The 20696-nt window shown below is 48.9% G+C and overlaps 1 protein-coding gene across 2 annotated transcripts in view; it reads right to left on the bottom strand.

The window, feature by feature from the left end:
• The window catches only part of GALNT16 (polypeptide N-acetylgalactosaminyltransferase 16), a 77488-nt gene extending 57260 nt beyond the window's left edge, over positions 1-20228 (bottom strand). For both annotated transcript variants that reach the window (XM_086749493.1, XM_086749494.1), the window contains exon 1: positions 19960-20228. In XM_086749493.1, coding sequence (XP_086605619.1) covers positions 19960-20145 — 186 coding nt within the window. In that variant the 5' untranslated portion in view covers positions 20146-20228. The remainder of the gene's footprint in view (positions 1-19959) is intronic.
• Between the last annotated feature and the right edge of the window lie 468 nt (positions 20229-20696).

The following is a 20696-nucleotide window of genomic DNA, read 5'->3' as shown; positions in this document are numbered from 1 at the left end:
CTTAAAAAATGGCTGACTTGGAGAGAGACAATTGACACAGATCATGCACCGTGGCGAAGGTAATGCAATAGCAATTTATATCTCTGCATTAACCAGTGCCACACAGATCAAATCCTACTGTGCCAGATCTGAGACACAATGATAGGCAAGAGAAAAGACATACCTATCTAGAGGAGGCTTGTTAGCTTGGGAACACTGAAACATCCAACAAAATCTCATGGGTTGAGGTACTAGAACTTCACTTAGGCATCACAAGCAAGTGCTCATTTATTGCAGTTTTAATCAATGAAATTGAAAGAGCTTCACTAGTTTTTGCTGGTAGAGCCTCTGCTGCAAGGCTCAGAGATCACCTCCAGCTAAAGAGGGCTCTACCTGCTGAAAGTCACTGCTGCCCTGGTGACTTCATCAGAGGATGCGCACATGAGTCATCTTGTCTTGGGCAATCCCACCCTTACACAGGAGGGGACATCTGGCTTGTCCCCAGCTCTTGAGTGCCCCAGGTCCTGACAGGGATGCTGCAGACAAGAGAAATTCAAGAGGAAGGCAGGCAGCTGGGTCCTCAGGCCAACTGCCACCAGCCTTTTCTGTTGGATGGCTCTGGGGCTTTCAATCTAAAGGTGTCCAAGAGGGACCTCTGCTTGCTGGGGACAGAAACGCACCAGCCAAATGAACCTGATTGGGTCCCTTATTAGGCAAGTATGTCAGTTGCCTTGGTAGACAGAGGGAGGCATCCCCAGACCTCCAACAGTTTTGCTGAGGAGGTCAAAGGGCTTGTCACTACTTCATTTGTACCACTTAGAGCAGCAGGAGAAACACTAGATCTGAATTACTACTTTAAATAAAACAGGAAAGTAAGTACAAAGATTATGAAAATCCTCTGTACTGAACAAAAAAGTCTTCAGAAGTTATCACAATTAAAATATCATTACAGCACGCACTCATAGCTGGGCTGCAACATGAACCTCAAGGCTGTCAGGATACACCCACACAAACACACACACATCTCCCAGACAACTAAGTTCAGAAACTGTGCACGTAGCCACACCTCAGGTTTCCTAAAAAAATACTGTCCCTTTCTTTCCTCATCTGAAAGTGAGAAAAGTCTACAGGGATGTTTAAATAGCTGCTGGTTTCTGCAGTCTAGAGCGCAAGGGAAAAAGCACAAGGAAACAATGTTGGTCCCATCTTGCCAGATTGCAATATACTTCCCCTCCAAATCCACTTTCTTTATTCATCCTGCCTGGCACCCTGCAAGCTCTCGCCATTCCATGTCACTTAGATGCACTGAGTAAGGGGTCGTGAGACTTTCCTGTCTCCAGGTTAATAATAACTCTCCAGGTTATGGAGCCAGCATTTAGGCCAGTGACTCAAACTGCAAGGATATTTCCAGCAAGGCCGCTCCAGCAGCCCTCAGAGCTGAACTGAGAGCTGCTAGTCCAAATGGCACCTTTCTACCCGGTCCTTCCACTCAACGCTCAACTGGAGATGGGGGTGCAGTAACCACCACAGCAAACGATCACCTTTAACCTGATAACACCTTAACAGATGAAAGCTCATACAAGAACTTCATCACCCATCAGATGTGCCTTTAACAGACTCCCCCAAGTATAACAAAGAGCAATATGCCAGAACCAATTCCCAAATGACTGATACATTTTGGAGGGAAACGGCAAGTGGGAAAAGCATATATAGAACACCTGTCCCCAATCTCCATTTTCCTACACACATTCAACCTTCTGATCTCTTCCCAGAGCACTGTGTTAACTTACGTGAAGCAACAAGTTCTAAACCAAGAGAGAAAGAAACTCCCTTAACTTCTTTTAGTTGATAATGACTTCATGTCACCCTTCGCTGCATACTTCCACCTTACTAGGCAAGTGACAGAGTCATCATCCATCTCATAGCCCCAGGTTAATACCAGGCTAACAACAAGAATTCTCCTTGCAGTCAACCTATCTGAAGCAAAACATTCCCAGAACAGTGTCTTCACTTCCACCAAAGTGCTTTAACCTTGAGTACAAACATCAGAGGCAAGAGAGCAAAAACGCTTTTCCTCAGGGACCACAGCCAGCACCCGCTGGAGACCAATCTGGCTTTTATTCCTCCTGTTTCTCCCTACACTCCTTCCAAATGCACCTCGCATCCCTCAGTGTCTTCTCAGCCCGGCTACTGGAAGATGACCACTCTGCCCCCAGTCTTCTCATGACCTCGCACAGTCCCTGTCTCCTGCTGGTATGGGGCTGTACTGGCTCAGCCCCTGCCTTGTTCACAGCCCAAAAGGGAGGCAATCCCCAGAGACAAGGAAATGCAAGCATCGTTTGCAGACAGTTTCTCCTGTGTTTCTTCACCTCCCAAGCACTGTGCCTGCTGGCAGCTGGCAAAATCTGGAGGAATGGCACAGCTGTTCACGGTAACCTGCAGAGCAAAAGATAAGATTAGCAACTTAACAGAGCAAGAGGAGCAGTAGTAAGTGCCTGCAGGCTCTTAAATCAAATATTCGTGCTTCTTTCACAGCAAGCTACCACAGCTGTCCATCCCTTCTTCCAGCTGCATGGCCCCAGCAAGGTCTTTTGGAGGACACAATCAGTGATGTTCACAAGACCGCAGCAATGTCTGGCAGAGCCCTTGAGAAGTGATTAACACCTCCTTTCCACCTCAGCTCAAAGACAGAACCGCAGAGCAGGAAACAGCTTCATAAAACACCTACTTCCAAGTCTATGTAAACCCTTCATCTGAAAGACCTTGCAATTCTCAAACCCAAAGTGTTTATTTTAATTAACTGCTTCCATTCACCATAAGGATACAAAAGACTTGGATTCACCTTTTTATTTTTTTTAAGGAAAATATTGTCCTATAATTAAAAGCAGATAACAGTATTGTCTGCTTGGCAACAGCCACTTTAAACTCCTATTTTTATGCTCTTTTGATCCAGTAATGCAATTTTACATTACTCACATCTTAAAGAATAAATATTTCTAGAGAAGACTACCCAATTAATCCTCAATGCTGTTCATGAGATTTTACATGCAGGAATCCAATAAGCTATGGATTGTCAGTAAAATCTTATCTATTTTAACTAAATTCTTATCTGTTCTAAGAGTCTGTAACTCTCGTCCTCAGACGTGCGACAGATCTTAAAATCATTAATGTCTGGGCCCCCAAAACGGCAAGCTAGACATTTAAAAAACAGCACAGAAACTATTCTTATTCTTTTCTTTTTATTTTTTTTTTCTGGACAGAGAAGGGACCACAGCCCACAGGTCAGTGACTCTTCAGGCATCCTAACAAGTCCCCTTGTTCCCCTTCCAAGAGTGACACGCACTGCACGCTTGAGAACAAGGGCAGGCAGAAATGCTTGTTCTACCCTCCTTCATCTTGAAATATTTCTTTAAAGTCCAACTTAATGTCCACTTACACCTGAAAAATCTCATACTCAAAAGAAATCTTCCAGGCGAGACCTCCCATCAGATCGTATTTGGCAGAGGAGGCACTTTCATCCCTAACTCATGACATGAGAGCACAGAAAACAAGGGGATAAAGAAGATTTCTTAACACTTTAAATCCAAAAGAAAAGTGCAAGAAGTGTGCAGAGAGCATCTGCAATAAAGCACTCACTGAAGAGCAGGTCTTAATTAAACACATGGACAAACACACATCTCCTCTCTAGTAATACCACTGATTACCCAGTTTATGTGCGTACAGGACAGAAGCAGCTGAAAATCACAACTTTTATGTACTGTGAGAGCCAGAGTGGGCAGTACAGGTGTACCCAACTACTACAACACCAACCTCCTCAAAACACATTTTGTACCCAACTGCTACAACACCAACCTCCTCAAAACACACTTTGTCCATTTTTCCTGCAAGTCATCTATGCGGGCTTCCCTTTCTGCCTCTGCCTGCCACGCTGGTATTGTTCCTCAAAGCTCCTGGGGTGAAAGCAAAGTCTTTGCCAAGTTAAAAGAGGGCTCAAAACTTGTCTCTGTGAGACAGCTTCCATACGTTCACTTCCTTTTTAGGCAAGGGAAGGAAACAGTTCTCCCTAGCAATCTGTTCATACCATGATATCCATCTGGAGAGGATTCTTCCTCTCCAAATCAGCTAAAAGAAGATTTCCCTAAGGAGACAGATGGGAATTATTGGCCAAAAAATCCCACAAAAACCAACTAGTGGTGTAATTGTTCCCACTAGCTTCACAGGAGAGGCCTGCAGCACCCCACTGGCAAGCGTTGCAAATAATGCTTACGTGCTTTGGAGCCAGCAAGATGTTCTCGCATTATTCTCTGCAAAAGACACAGACCCTTCAAAACGTGAACATACACCAATAATAGCTGGTGCTGGAAGCTAGGTTTCACATAGAACCACCCAATAAGCAATTTTAATCTCCAATTCTTGAGCTTTGCACAGCCAATGAACTTCCTCTTCTTCAGACACTTTAAAAATGGTATCCCTTGGCCAGCTGAGGGAGGACAGAGGGGAGAGAAGCAGATTGCAAGATCTACTTGTATCCCAAACTAAGCTGTTAATTTTGAAATTATCATAGCAAACTACCTCCTTGCACTCTATCCCTTCCTTTGCTACTGGCAGTACGGGAGAGGAGAACACAGATATTTCAGGAGAGGGCCATGATTTTCCCCCTTTATCACTGCAGATTAGGCATTTTCGAACATGCACATTTTAAGCATCTCCCGATCAGCACATCGAAAGCCTTGTGGAGCTACCTCACCTCAAACCTCAGTAATTCATTAAATAATTAAAAGCACAATAGTGGCAGCAAAACAACATCATATGGAACCTCATCTCTGTCTGCAGACACCAAGGACTGCCACATTTCACAGAAATAGTAAACAACAACAGACACATTTCTGCTGATGTAATTAACTCTATCCCCTGCCATATTAATGAGAGAAAGATGCCCACATTTATGATTAATTCTTCTAATTATGAACCCTGTGCAAATGGCATGCATCTCACCCGAGGGATTTTGTCTAAACCAGGAACCCAGTTCAAGGATAAAATTCAGTTGCATAGCTAGGCAAGCACAAATCACAGCGACGCTTTTCCTTCTGCCAGGCAGGAGCCAACGAAGCATTCCTGGACAACTCCTTACTGTTTGCCTCATTCAAGCCACTCATTACAAGGGCCTTCACCTTGCAGCACTGCAAGATGGAAAATACTTCTATGAGATCAGAATTTGAAAACCTTTGCAAACAGAGACCTGAGCATCCCAAAGACACCCCAAGAGGAGAAGCGTCATCCTGGGGGGGCAAAGCATGCTGGCACTGTGCATCAGCGGGGTATACTCCTCTCTCTTTTCCTTAATCCACCTCGCCTCCCTGCAAAAGAGCCATGCCTATTTGCACACGCGCTGAAGCTTTAGGGAAGAAGAAGTCAGTCAAACGCCCTGTGGGAAAGACATTCAAAGAGAAAGTCAATGGAGCCTGAGCAATCAGTGTAAATCAAGACTTTAACCTTTCTGAGCCTCCCTCAGACTCTTGATCTGTAAAAGAAGATGCTTAAGCACTTACCACATTTCTGAAGAGCCAAGTGCACCAGATGTGTCAACGCAAAAAAAAATGTTTATTACCAAAAGCAGCAATTGAAGTGTCTCGCGAGGTCTCTGACTGAGTCTCTGGACTGTTTCTGGGCAGAACAGATGCCACTACAAGTCTGCGTAACACAGAAACATAGATTCACTTTCAGCCTGTACATCTTTAGTAGACAGGTCCTTGGCTTGGTGCAATGTCTAACTCCTAACTAATCTGCCACTAGAAACTAAGTTGTAACAGCAGCAGCCAGTACCCCAGTTTCTGGTGGACAAAACAGCAATTCCTGTTTATCGACCAGCAGAGAGAAATCTGGCTGCCTAGCAGCTGAATCAGATGGGAGCAACCCCTTTCCCACGCAGCAAAGAAAACATTGAAGGAAAATCATCCTCCATCCACTGCTCTCTGCGGTTTAGGCCATGACGTACAGCCAGGTCATTCAATACAACAGGAAAAATTCCACTGATGGCATTTCCCTTGCCTGAATGGGAGGCAAGCTGTTAAATTAGCTCTGGAGGAGCAGATAGGCCTCTCCTCCCAAATCACACATCTTCAAAGGAGGGGTTGTGGCCGAGCTCCTTCTACAGCAAGGAGCAGCCAGCTCCAGCCCAATGACATTGAATGCTACTCTAGAATCCCAGCATCCTTCAATAATCTTTCCTTCTGGTTTTGGACCTTGAGCATTCAATCTGGCTCAATACAGACTAAATCCTTTGTGCATCCTGCGTATTCTATTGTCAACCTATTTAACGGGACAGAGGGAAGGAAGAGGTATCGGATGGTTTCTGCACCTCCTTAAACAAGCAAGAGGTTCTAAGAGACAGTGTGGGCCATCACCACAGGAGGCAGTCAGCATCTGCAGGGAGGCTGCTGGGATGATACAGTTATTTTAAAACCTGCACTTTCTCTGATTGACACAAACAGCACTGTATGTGTAAAGAGGAAATAAATAAAAAAAAAACAAACCCTTCTTTTTTCCTAACAAACTCAAATAGCTGAAGTGACAAAGTAAGAAAGACAAGTCTACATTTCAGCAAACATTCAAATGTTTTAAATATATTTTAATACTTCCACTCCCTCCCTACACTAGGAGCACATACTAAAGTCCTTGCACCCCACACTTCTTCATCCACGGGAAGCACCAAAGAAGCTCCTCTGAGTTCGCATAAGCTAGTTCTGGAAACTAAAAAACAGCACAGCCTACGGGGAGCCTGAGTGCCCCTACCACACAGGTGGGGACTTTCCACTCACCCTTCCCTGGAAGCAAAGGTATTTCCTCTAACCGTCAGGGTTTTCAGTCTATTTTGGCCATTTTTTCCCCTCAAGTAACTCCAAAGAGCCCATTTCTGCTTACAGGGCAGAGCTACTCTTAAGAACCAGTTCTTAAGAACCAGTTCTGTCCCAGTACCATAGCTCCATATGGAGACATTCAGGAAGCAACAGCAGGTCTCTGTCAAACAGGACAGACTTCCCCAGGGACTCAGAGTTGCTTGTGGCTGTTAGGAGATTTCTTGAGGTGGCATATTGCTGCTGCCCCAGAAACATTGCTCCTCACGTCTCTGATGAGGAGAGATGGTCTGTAGTGTGCCTCAGAGAGTAGGTTATCCAGCTCAGGTACCCCAGGGCCCTCACGCCTTAGACTGATAAGTTTCCCCTGCCTCCATCACAGAATTACTAGCCACACATATTGCCCAGTATCACTTGCCAAAACAACAGGGGTAAAGGTCTACTCATCCATTTGTAACTTTTCATCACCTAGCTGATGTTGCCAGAGCCTGAACTCGTTAAGCACCCCTCCTCAACACAAAATTGGGGTTGCAGCAGCAGCAGTGGATGTGCTACAGGCAGACTCCTGTTTGGGGGGAAATGAGTACAACCAGCTGAATTCACCCTTGCACAATTCTGCTCCTACAGAGTAGATGCTGCTGTTTGTGCTTGCATTTGACTATTAATAACTTGTGGCAGAAAGGCCATATGCCCAGTCAGATGGCATTGCCCAATACAACTTGTGCCACGTGCCAGCGGACAGGGGTGTAAGTGTTTCAGTGTGCAGGCACTCACGTTGCTGTTACCCATCTGCTTAAAGAACTTGGTAGCAAGACAAAAAACCTAGTACATACTACAAATGCCAGGAGTGTATTCCCAGATGAAAACACTCCTTTTCTGCAGAGAGAATTATTAAAGTCCCTATAAGGGTATTTTTGTCCCCCAGAAGAGCAAATCACACAGGCTACTGGTCTAAGCACAGAACTAGAATGGTCACGGATGTCACTCAGCATTGAAAACAACGTGACACGGGGAACCTCACTTTACCGTGGTTAAGCTGAGAATTTAATTCACTGAAGACAGAGTTAAGACTGGAGAAGCAGCAGCAGCAGCCCTGAGGAGCCCCACGGCCACAGGGGTTGCCCACCACAGCCCGCTAAGGAGGCTTGGAACAGTATGAGGGCTGAGGTGGGAGAGGCTGAAGTCCGGCTCCCAGAGCTCAGCAAATACCCTGAGATTTATTCCTGTTCAGCCTGGAGGAGCAGGTTATCATGACGAGAAGCCATGCTGTTCAGCAGTAACACTTTTAATGATTAACACTTGCACACACAGGAATCATCTAGAAGCTTTTTCTAACCTGTCTCCCTACTCCTGTTCCCAGCAGCTTGTCCTCAAATGCTGCTTCTCCCTGCAAATGAGCATGCAAAAAGAAATGCACACCAAAACCTGGCACTTGGGGTAATTGGTGGGGGAGGGAGGGGGGCAGAATTTTCCAACACCGCCCCTGCCCCCCCTAGCCAAGAGACAAATTTATTCCCTTCAAGCTGTCCCAGCCCCCTTGGGTTACACAAAGTGCCAAAGTGGTTTTAGGTGGCCAGCCCATCACTGACCGCAGAAATTACGAGGGATGGGGAGGTGGTCCAAATAAATTACCACGGCAAAGCGTGAAACACTAACAAGAATGAGGTACAGCCAGTTACAACAGCAGCTCCCACAGGACAAAACGAGTTTTAATCATCTCTGGGTAGTAGCTGGAATCCAGTGTCAAGTTTTTTGAATTCATGTTGGTACACAGTTAATGTCTGAGCTGTCTTGGGTTCACTGGTATTTTAATCAGAGTTAAAAACCGGACGTTAGCAGATCTGAACAATGAATATAACTTTTTTTTTTCCTCTTTTCTTCCTTTTAGCAGAGGTTGAGGCTTAATCTCAGCTCTACATCAGGGAAACACAAGGAAGAACACTTTCTATCCCCAACCTTTCTATCTTACTCATCTACATTTCGCCTTGCACAGAAAAGCCCCCAGTCCGGATACCTAAGCACCCCTACACGGAGGGATCTGCAGACAAGCAGGAGGGACCCAGCAGCACAGGCTGTACGTGAGGCCTGGGCTAGGAGCAAGACATATGGGAGATCTCAGGCTGTGTCCCTTTGAGGTGCAAATTGCTCGGAAAAGGATGGGAAGCCAACTGCTAAGTCCAGCCTGCGGCAGCCCCTAACGGTTTATTATTCAGCAGGTCCCCCTGCCTCGCTCTCCCATCCCAGAAGAGCCCCAAAAGAAGTCCAGCTGTGAGCCGGTCTATGCACTACCCCAGCATATGGAGTCACAGCCAGGGCAGGGAAAGGCTGGCAGCTGCCGGAGCCGGCTGAGCGTTCATAGACAACAGCTCCTCTCCACATCTCACCTTTTGCACCTGAACGCTCAGCACGCTGCCAACACTCACCCAGCTCTTGCCAAGCAGACCCACGTAACAGCTGGAGTCACTCTGGTCGCAATCCAGAACAGATCTGACCCCTGCATTGCCCGGGTGCCAAGCCCACCCCAGGCTAAGCAGCATCTGACTCTCAAATGGCCCCCGACTGACTGGCAATGACCAAAATGCACCTAAATTTCCCCCGATCAGATACAGGACAAAAAGATATGGGAAGTTACCTTGGGAAGAAAAACATTGAACCAATAAAGCAAATTCTGATCTTAATAAGAAATATTTTCCATTCAAATTCAACTCACCTACTTAAGACTGGAAAGATATGAATTGCTTTTAATGATCCAAAATAACCTTCTGGCAGCACGCTTCATGGCTGTCCTTGCCACAGAGAATGGTGAGGACCACAATTAAAGCTTCACACAGGGCGAGCAAGTTAAATACTGCAGTGGGAGGTGTCTGTCTAGGGGAATTATAAAAGCATTAACAGAAAGCTAGACAAGAAAATTGATGATGTAATGTAGATCCTCAAAATGTACTTAGTCTTAATGAATCTGTCACAAGACTCAGTTTAGCAAATTCCTGGACATTTAATAAATGCTGTGTGTGGTGTTATTTCCTAATATCTCAGATTCAGTGCTATAGAAACCAGGGAGTTCAAACGGACACTCTGTGTTTCTGCTGTCTAACACTTCTAAGGATTCTTCCATGGTTAATAGCACCACACACCTACAACCCCCCCTCAAAAAAAAAGTCAAGATATTTCATTTAAAGTTTGGATGTTACCATTTTGGATTCTGCTGAAGGAACTGAGTGCATCCGCATACCGTGTTTTCTGAACATGCAACCCACTGGCAGCAGCAAGTTCCTTTTTGTGCACTTGTAAGATGGGGAACTAGAACAACACCTTAAAAGGACCCTAAGGTACAGGAGGCACAGAAGAATACATACACCAGTTCCCATCAGCACTCTCCCCTCCTGCAGCTGCTGGTCCTGCACAACTGACTGCCAGGAGTCCATGCTCCTGCACGCCAAGCAATGTGGGAACACGGACTAACGCCAGCATGTTGGGGAGCTTAGGTCACAGAGCATCCCATGCAGACCCTGCAAGAACACAAGCACAATAGGTCAGGGAGAGTTTTCTCACCCCTTCTTCAGCACTTGTAGTGGTGCTAATACCTGTTCATCCGTTCCTGGCCCTTCTTTATGATGTCTGTTAGGAGATACTGGGGAAAAGCAAAAGAAAGATACAGAGCATCCCAATCCCCTTTAAGCTCAATGCAACAATTATAATCCTCTAACTAAAAAGAAAGAGGAGGAAAAATGAGATGGGCTGTGACAGGTTGGGAGGACTAAATCCCAGATAAGTAGGGCACCAAGATTTAAAGGGCTCAGCTTTGCACTCATTGTACGCCTCTAACAAGGTCCCCACAGTACACTGTCCCTGCCAGTTCCTCAGTGAGTATGGGCAGGTGAGAGCTGGTGAGACCGCCTGCCCCGAGGATGCCAGCGGTGGGCAAGAGGACTCTACTGCCATGGCATTGCCAAGCCAAGACTTATGTATCCAAAACCAGGGGGGGTGGCAGAAGCGCTCAGATTGAAGCACCCTTTATTCACAGGTACAAGGGGCAGCAAAAGTCAGAGTGGTACCAACCACGCAGGGCAGAGCTACACTATTAACAGCTGAACTGCAGCAAAAAGAAGAATGTAGCAAATAACCTGTCTTCTGTATTCGCCCTGCCAAGCAAAATAATTTGTATCACCCCACCGTGTTTCGCTTCAACTCTAACACATCCCTCCTGAAGTTGAAGCCTTGGGCCCAAGAAAATTAATGAGTAAATAATTTACAATTAATAATTATTTTTAATAATGCTAGAAGCTTAGTGATGCAAGCAGATCAGCAGATTTTTCCTACTACCTGATGTAACTCAACCTCTACCCTGCGCTGTAAGGACAGTGTTTGCTTTCACTGTAAACCACCTCCTCATGGCTCACCTAACATGTAGCATGAGATTTGTGTCTGTTTGAGAACCTGACCCAAGCCAGCAGTCCAACCATTGACTTAAAATTCTTTCACCCTCAGGCAAAGGGAGCTTTTGATAGGTGTTGGGCAAGCTCTCAGAGGCTAGACCTCACTTGACCACATGTCATCATCGCCTGACCTGACAGATCCACAGCTAGTCCTCAGGGAACATTGATTTCCCAGCCCTTCCCAAAATTTCTTTGGGAGCGCCTAGCCAATGTGGTCCAGTTCTCCCAGCACAGACTGGAAATGCTCCACAGGGACGCTCAGCTAGCCGGCACGGCACAGCAATCTGGCATTCCAGGGCATGGCACAACCAGACTTAGGCCACCCAAATGCAGAGAGGATGTGAACAGACGCCAAGCTTGCTCAGAGTTGCTCCGGCAGAGTTTTTGAAAGGGTTACCTCATTGCAGAGCATCCATCCTTCTGCTGCCAGCCCAAGCTCAGTATAAACACCGCAGCGCTCCGAGCAATGGGAGAAGCAAGACTGTGCACACCCCAGCCGGCAGCTGGTACTGCAGCTGGAAACTCTGCTGTTTCCAAACACAAAACTGAGAGCCTTAGCGTTACAGAAGCAAGTGTAGCACCAGTGGGGATGTGGCAACTCAGCGTCCCTGTGCCGGGGATAGGGCTATGCCCTACCTGTTTGTCACTGCCCCTACCAACCCGCCCAGAGACCACTTTGAGAAGCTATGCCCTATCTTCAAGTATAGAACAGGTACTTCAACCAAACTGAGACAACCCAGAAGGTTAGGAAACATACACAGACAAATCCATCAGCAGCCTGGTGTAGCTGGTAATTCCTGCCACACAACTAGATCTGAAAAATCTCCCACAAAGGTGTAAAGAAAAAAAAAAAAACAAAAAAACAACAAACAAACAAACAAACAAAAAAATCACCTGCATACTACAGCACTTGGGAAATACAGCATGATCACACCACCAAGCACTAGGAGTCTGCAGTGAGCACTTGCAACACTCACATTTCCTAATTCCGATACTTTACTATTAATTTTTACAATTTAAAATTACTTCAGGAAGCTACATAGGGAGCACAGAATTTTTCAAACTTCATTGTATGGATATGATGGCTCTCATTTGCACTGCCACTGTATCCCCGTTAGCGCACTCGGAGACCAACTCTCCAGTTACCCAAGGAGCTGCGCTGCTTTTTGCGGCTCTTGCATGCTCTTCCTCATTTACAAGGCTTTTTACTGTATACTTGATACCAGAAGGCACAAAGGTACAGCACGGCACTACTGACCATGACACTCTCTGGCACCAAATACTTCATTCGGGGCACTCAGCATGCGAGCAGATGGAAAGCATCAGTGTTTTCCAATTTTGTCCTGCAGGAAGACTTTTTCAGAGAACCTCTGAAGACACCTACATGGGGTAGGAGCACTTTTCCAGCCAAGCCCTGGCTATTTCAGGATTCAGCTTATCCAAAATAAAACAGCAAGAAAAATATTCCTTTTTTTTTTTCCTCCCAGGCCCACAAAACAGCTGATGCAGGTTTCAGCACAGTTGTTTGCTCTCTCTGCTACCTTAAAACAAAGCCTCCTCACAAAGCCCATGTTTCAGCTTACAATATGAAAAATTTGGAAAGCAAGAGAATGAAAACAAGATATTAAAGCAGATAATTTTCTGCAGTTTTAGATTAATGTCATCAGTGCCTGTGCTATAACAGACTCAGAAGTTGGAGGATTAACCCAGCCTGACCATGGCAGCCTTGAAGCCTGAACTGCAAAGTCTACCCTACAGCTCCATCATGGCAGGACCACCAATCAAGCACCACTTGACTAGCCAAAACAGCTTCCCTACCCAGGGCCAGCCCCAGGTGGCAGTTTCATTCGAATCCTCGGGTAGCACGAGGCTTAGACACCAACAGTGCTGCGGGACCTGCGCTGCGACCACAGAAGGAGCTGGGGCAAGTCTCTGCAGGGACGATGCCCCTGAAGCAGCCAAAAGAAAGCAGCTGCCTATCAAAAACCCAAGCTCTACCAACACTGAGAAATTACCCATATGCTCAAAGCACATCACAACATGAGTAACTTCTCTGCAAAGACGGGGCCCAAGAGACCACTTTGTTTTTCTCCTTTTATTTTTTTTTTAAATATACTCCTATATATCTCACTGTCTCTACAGACACATGCATAATTGGGATCTGGAAAGCTGATGAGGACAGTCCACCTCCTGTCCTTTATCACTTTTATTAGATGTAAGAATATGTGCGTATAAAAATACAATGAAAAATAGCAGCAGGCAGGATGCAGCCTTTCCTCATAAATCCTGTTGTTCAGCGCACGGAGCAGCCCGTGCTGCGCCGTTAACATCTTCCTCTTGCAGCACATCATTCCTGACCTGCTACGTTTCTGCTAATCTCATTCTTGGTTCAAAGGTATACAAAGTGTGAACTTAACCTAATGTTTTGCTAAGGTTATCTCATCGCCGGCCCTTTACAAAACTTGCAAGCTAAGCCTCCTGAAAGCCCTGTGAGGCAGACAAAATCTCCATTTTAGACTTTGGGAAAACTGAGGCACAGCAGCCTGTAAGGAGGAGGAGTTTGCAGCTCAGTTGCACGGCACTGGCGAGCTTCATCCCCAGCATGTTTGCCTCTCTTTATTTCATTGTCTTTCTGCTACGCTGCATCTTTTTCTAACAGCAGTAATTAAGTCATTTTTCACAGCTCTAACACAGGCAGTCCCAGTTTGGCATCACTGAAACAAAACCAGATCTTCTCCCCTTGCCTTCCAAGTGACTACCAACCCTGCTCGCCTCGGGATCAAGCATCCGGGCCAAGTTTCACTACGGCAAAGAGCAAACAGAGATGTTTCTCAATGGCTTCTGTTTCCAGCAAACACTGGTAAATTTTTAGCTTTTAAATCTCGGCGCAGTTTTGTATATGCAAAGACAAATCTAACTGGGGAAACAGCTGCATACTGGAAGAACGCTTCAGCTTGCTAAAACTTGCAGCTGCTTCACCCACTTATTTAATGGAATGGCTTTGGCAAAAAAAAATAATCTTCAGGAGGTCTGCATCTCACCTCCCCACACCTCTACACACCGTCCCAGGCTGCCCAGACTGCCACGCTCCCCAAGCCGCTGCTGCCTCGCTGCAGCTACCTCGTCACTTTGACGAACAATGAAGGCCAGCACTGCCAACTGAATTTTATTAATGTTATTGTTGTGAACCATTTCTTTTATTTTTTAATGTGCCACATGGGCCACTGGGACAAATTAAATATAAAATCATTTTCTGCCATTTAGGTAAGCAGCATTCATTCCCACATTTTAAAAACATAAATACTGTAAATAAAATATTAAGCTGTCAGACTGTCACTGAATCTTCCTCCTTCAGTAATACCCCCAGAGAAATAGTTACCAAGTCATCCTTTCCCAGGGAGCTGGCACAAGCCTGTCATCTGGCATTTATAAGAGTCCCACCAAGATCCATACAGCCCCGGGGAGACCCTACAGCCAGTCTCTTGTGCCGCCTTCACACGTGTGCAAACTCACGGTGCCCAGCGTAAGAGCGAAAAGAAACCTATAGAGCCACATTCCTGATCCTTGCCCCAAAAGGCAGGAGACTCAAGAACAAGCAAGCTGGTAAGAGTCAAACGGTAAGGAGGCTGCTGAAATGAGCTGTGGCATCTCGTTAAATATTAGGCCTTCTCTCTTCACGGCACAGCAGGACATGAAATCAAACCTGTACTTCACAAGCCTGACAACATGTCAATGTAAGGAATTAGCGCTCTTCCCTCTCTTGTTTTATTTTACTTTTTTTTTTTAGGATCCACCTCGATTCCCAGAGTTACATCCCTGAGGCTACATGACCTGCCTCCGGTCAGGCAAACATGCAGGAGCCCCACGGGATACAAGTCCCTGAAAAATGGCATCACTTATTGATCCATGAAAGCTGCAGCTTATCCCAGTTGTTAGGGAAACAGCACCCCCTCAAAGCTGCACGCAGAGGGAATGTGATGACGGGATGGGAGTAAAATCATTCACGAATGGTGAACATCAGCCAGCACCTGCTCCACAGGATTCAGATACTCACAGCCAAAGGCAGCGGAAAACAAGCGCAGCGGATCGCACTGCTCGGCCAAGTTAGTTAGGTCTACCAGGATCTGAAAAGGATACATCAAAGTGGTCTCACACAGTGGCAAATACAAGTGCGGCTAAACTCGCCGGCTACTCAGTGAAGCAGCTAAACCCCAGGCACTGCCTATTTTCTGGCTAAACAAGACGGCAGAATCAAACGATTGACATCTTTCCCTGACAACTTGCTCGATGCCTACAGACACCTCCCGTTCTCAGCGGCACATCCCAGAGGACTCTCCCGCTCGCTGTCTCACCACAGGCAGGCGATGCTCAGTTCAGCAGTGTTTGCAGAGCATTTAGAAACCCTTTGCTACAAGGGAAACGGATGCCTTGATCTCATCTCCCCTGTGCTCATTTTACATGGTGGAGCACAGAGGCAGGGAGCAGCCAGGAGGGCTGAGCCCAGGAGCCTGAGCCAGGGTTACAATACTGGGTCTCTCAGCTGCCAAACAGGCGCCAGTGGGGTCACAGAGGAGCTACACAGATCACAAAACTTGGCAGGACAAGCAAAAGAGACAACATACCGGCACCAAAGAGTAATTGGGCACCAGCCTAACATGATTCAGAGCATTTAACTAATGGCACTTTCTGTCTCCATCTTCCAGGTGCATTGGTACTTTCCTACCACCGCAGAGAAGCCAGCAAGCTGGAGAAGCCCAAGGGCAGCCTCACATCCAGCTTTTGACTGGGGAATGGGAGCAAACACTCCCATCCTCAGCTCCCAGACAGCCAAGAGCAAAATTCCCCTTTTGAAGCCACTTACCAGCCACCCCTCCGACCACCAAGCTTTGCCCATGTGACAGCAATGGCCTTGCTCTCTCCAGTGGGACACAGATATACCAGGCGAGCTTCCCACGCTGCAATCTTCAGAGGCGGGAGAACAGGTCCCAGGCTCTGCCCATCAGCACTGTGCTAAAACGGATGAGCAGCACGTGGTGAATGATTAACTGCCTGTGCGTAGCGCGGAAATGATGCTGAAGCCCTTCAAAAAGATACATTGCACAGCTTCTGCCCCTGGGAAATTTCAACAGAGCAGAAGACAACCTCCTGCCTGGGAGGGACAGAAGAGAGCCCAGGGAAGAAGTCCATCCTCCAGAAACATCCAACATGCAAACCAACTGCCAGAGGTCCCTGGGCTCCTCCTAATTGATATGAAACTATGCCGTGCTCCAGAGAAAAAATGCATTCCTAGGACCGTGGTACTCACTCATGTTTCCACCCTCTGTGGTGGGTGGAAGGGGAAGTGTGCAGGGGCTCAGCATGCCACCGAGTCACCCTAGCCCTTTACCAATTTCTGCACTTTTATTTCAAGCACCTGTAGGACTTGTTTGGGGAGAGGCTACTGCAGAGAGCCCACTGTTCAAAATTTTTTACTACAAAACAGGGATCTGGAGGATCACCATTAACGCACGAGCCATTTCGGGAACACTGATCTCTGACAGCTCCCCCACAACTTTAACACCCAAAGATTTTCCTTGCTGACTCTGGGAGTCAGACACCCACATTTTAAGTTTAAAATTTTGCTAATAAACACAAGGTTAACAAATAACAAAGCTATTTCAAGCTGAGACTTGCAATCGACTATAGTATTTACCTGAGGTGATTTTTATTCTTCGCATTGGGAGAGAACAAAGAAGAAAACCACAAGCCCAGAAAGCACTTCAATTTTTTAAAACCATGCAATTCACCTTAATTTACCCAGGATTTGAAATGTCACAACATAGACGCAAGAGCAGAACTCTTGGACTCACTCACCCAAAAGACAAGATTTTTTTGTCCCAGACAGAAAAGCAGCCAATTTTAGAAAATTGAAAAAATATTTTCCAGAGACCCGTAAGTCACATGAGTCACCCTTATTTGCAGATGAGCCCAAACCTGAACTCCAACACCATCACTCACGCAGAGCAGAGGGAACCAAAAGCTGGATGAAAACGGGCAGCTTGTCTCAGTGGCTCTGCAGAAGGCCAAGGGACACGAGAAGCATGCGGAGCACAGGCACACCTCCTCTTACACAAGACTGCCATTATCTATTAAGTCAAGTAACCTAACTTCGTGGGGAATGAACTCGGGGTTGAGGGCTCTGCACTGCAAAAGGACAGCCGCTTCTCTAGATTAATCATTTCTCCAACAGGGCGGTTGAAAGGGCACGTTTTCCGCGCTGGCTGGGAGAGGGCGGTGGGCAGTGCCACAGCCCGCACGCAGTGCACCCAGGAGCCGGGGTAAGGATGCGTGCTGCAGGCCGCTTTGCACAGCTACAGCCCCTGCATAACCAGCTCCACGGGCTCACACGGTCAACCCAGCCCACCAGACCAACTGCTCAGCCACCCCAGTGGCTACGTGCCACTGACTGCAGGGGGGTGCTGTCCCCAGGCCCCCGCCGATCCTCCTGCCCCGCGCCCACCTGTAGTCGCTCCCTTGTCTCTGCCCCAGCAGCAGATTGCAGCGAAGCCTGTGAGGCTCTGCGACAGCCAAGCCCCTGCGTAGTTACAGCAGCACACGTATTGCACTTTACCAGCTTGCCTTTCGCAGCAGCCCACCAAACCCAAGGGAAACCACTCCGCACGCACAAGGGGAAGCCCAAACACCACAAACCCCTCCTGTGTCCCTTCTCTATGCAAAAGGGACCGTGGCAGGTCAGGATGTGGTACTTCCACTGTGCCCCATTGTCAGGTGCATCAGGAGAGGGTCTTCCTTCGTCCCAGCTGCTGCCTACCAAGGGGACCGGGACTTACCCCAGGGCCGGGGCTGGCGCATCCTGGGACCCCAATTGCAGAGGGACAGGAGAGGCAAAGGATTATTATTTTCCCCGCTCTGGGATTTCAGGCGTGCAGCAGAGCTGGGATGCTTTACGTCGTTCCGCGAGCAGGACCAGATTTGGAGCAGCTGTTGCACAGGGCTGTAGCTTGTAATGAGCGGCTTTGTGGTTAGCCATGAGCGCGTATCGCCGCCCCCCAAACAGCACAGCGATATCGCAACGCGCGGCACTGCCACCGCATCCGCCTCCCAAGGATTTTAAGGTGCTTGGCAGAAGATATGGATTCATGTAACCTCACAAACCCTCTGAAGGGAGTGAAGTAAATCCAGTAAAAAAAAAAAAATAGAAGGATAAGCGGGGGAACAGAGAAATAAAACTGCCAGAGCAGCATGTTCAAGCACGCGCAAGAAATCAGGGGCTCAGGGGCAGCTTCCCCCACCGCTGAGGTGGAATCTGACAGGCAGCAAATCCGCCGCTTGTTCAACTTGGCCCTGGCCAGCTTAGAGCACTTCCCAGCACGCCCGAAGGGCTCCGGCAACGGTAGCGCTCACCCAGAGCTCCTCGCCTGTATCCATCTCCACAGCCCTGCTCCACAGAGGGTCTCACAGCCTGAACCGCTGGCAGCCCCAGCCCTAACGAGCAGAAGAACATCCTCGCTCTGCCCAACAGCCTTGGTTGTGACTTTTGAGTTTCAGTGGCTGCAAGCAGTGGCTGAGCGTCTCAGCTGAAGGGTTTCTACCCTGCACACCGAGAGCTGGGGCTTCTCTGACAGAATTTTCCAAACATTCACGAGGCTTCCTAAACACTTCCACGCACACCTGCCACCCGCACTTTACAGGCAGAGAAAAGAGAGAGACAGGCCAAAAATCCTAGTGCCAGCCAAGCAGGGGAGCAGAGAGCCCTGGCACCCAGCCGTGCTCAGACTCCGACCCGGCTGCTGCTTTTGTTCGCTTCCATGTGTGCGTAACCGGCTCATAAATGGATTTGCAGCCAAAGAGTGACACACAGCACGGCTCCCGAACCACTTCAGCTGGATCACTCTTGGGAATGGCATTGCTGGGCCACTCTTGCTCCAGGGGCTGGCTCATTTCTAATGAAGCTACTGCCGGCAGAGCCTCACTGACGCTATTATACAGGCTGAAGGAGCATGAACCTCCTCCACGGACAGAGCAGAAAGGTCCTCATCATCCACAAGCCAGAAGCTCGATTTTACCATCGTTTTTTTTAGGGAGGGCAGAGTGCAGGGCTTTGAAAGCAATTTTGAAGCAGCGCATCAGGGCACCGCTACCACCCCTCAGGTGGCCCCCCCACCCCCTGCTCTGCCCAAACCCTAGCCTGAGCCTGACCTGTCTCGTCTCTGGCTTGAATCAGGCAAAACTCGGGAGCTGAGCCTAGGGTCCCCCGTTTCGGTAGCAAAGCAGGGGGAGCGGAGGCAGAGGCGGGTACCAGCTGCCCCGAGCCCCCCGGTTCTGGCCGGAGGAAGAGCTGGTGAGGGGTCCCGATGGGAAACAACTGCGATCACACCCATGTGTATGCGTGCATATGGATGTATGTGCGCGCCTCCTGAACGCGAACCAACCACCCCCCGCCAGCTGCTTCAGGCGCCCTTTTCCTCCGCCGCGGGCAGCCGCTCGCAGCCGGAGGAGCGGAGCCCGGCCCAGCCCAACTCGCGGAGACTTCACCCGCTCGGTTCCCCCGCGCTCTGCCCACCCCGCTCCCCGCCTGTACCGGCTGCCATGGCGACAAGGACGAACGCTAAAATAAACACGAGGCAAAGCGGAGCCCCTCGCCCTCCACCTCCACCCCCACCCCCTCCCCGAGGCCGCGGCTCACTCACGGCGAGGGGCACGGTCCTCTCCTCCCGGCGGAGCTCCGGCCGCCCGCCCGCCCGCTGCCCGCTGCGGGGGCTGCCGCTACCGCTGGCCGCCGAGCGGGGCTTGTTGTCCTGCCATAAGTAGTAGAAAGTGCCCAGGATCCAGGCGACCGTCAGGATGGCGATGGCATTGGCCCTGATCCTCCTCATGCCGAGCGGCCCGGGGGAGCCTGGGAGCGCTGCCTCGACGGGCAGCGGCAGCTGCGGGAGGAAGGACGGGAGAAGCGGCGGCGGCTCCCTCCGCACCGCTCCGGCTCCGGGTCCAGCTCCGGCTCTGGCCCCAGCCCCGCACCGCCCAGCCGCCGCCGGGTCCTAACGCCTCGCCCGCGCCGCCGCAGGGGGCGGAGGGCTCAGCGCTTCTTCTTCCTCCTCCTTCTCCTCCTCCCACCCGGCTGGGGCGGGGAGGGGGTGGTGGCCCCCCGAAAGCGGATGCTCCTGTGTGGGGAGTGGGCGACGCGGGTTCAGCTCGCCCTCCCGCGCCGCTAGCCCTGGTCCCCGCTCTTGGTGGCCCCGGCGCCACACTGCCATTATCAGGCAGGTGGCCAGGGAGGGGGATGCCGTGGCCAGCGAGGCCAATGCACCCCGGAGCACGGCGGGCCCATGGAGACGGGCGCATCCCCGGGGACATCTCGCATGGAACCTGTGGCGGTCCCCAGAAGCAAGGCCCTTGGGATGACGATGGAGCTGCCCAAGGAGCCGCT

This window comes from Chlamydotis macqueenii, chromosome 5, assembly GCF_036417535.1.
Source record: "Chlamydotis macqueenii isolate bChlMac1 chromosome 5, bChlMac1.mat, whole genome shotgun sequence".
Taxonomy (NCBI): domain Eukaryota; kingdom Metazoa; phylum Chordata; class Aves; order Otidiformes; family Otididae; genus Chlamydotis; species Chlamydotis macqueenii.
Note: the sequence above shows the minus strand (reverse complement) of the source record. Positions and strands in the feature narration are given on the sequence as shown.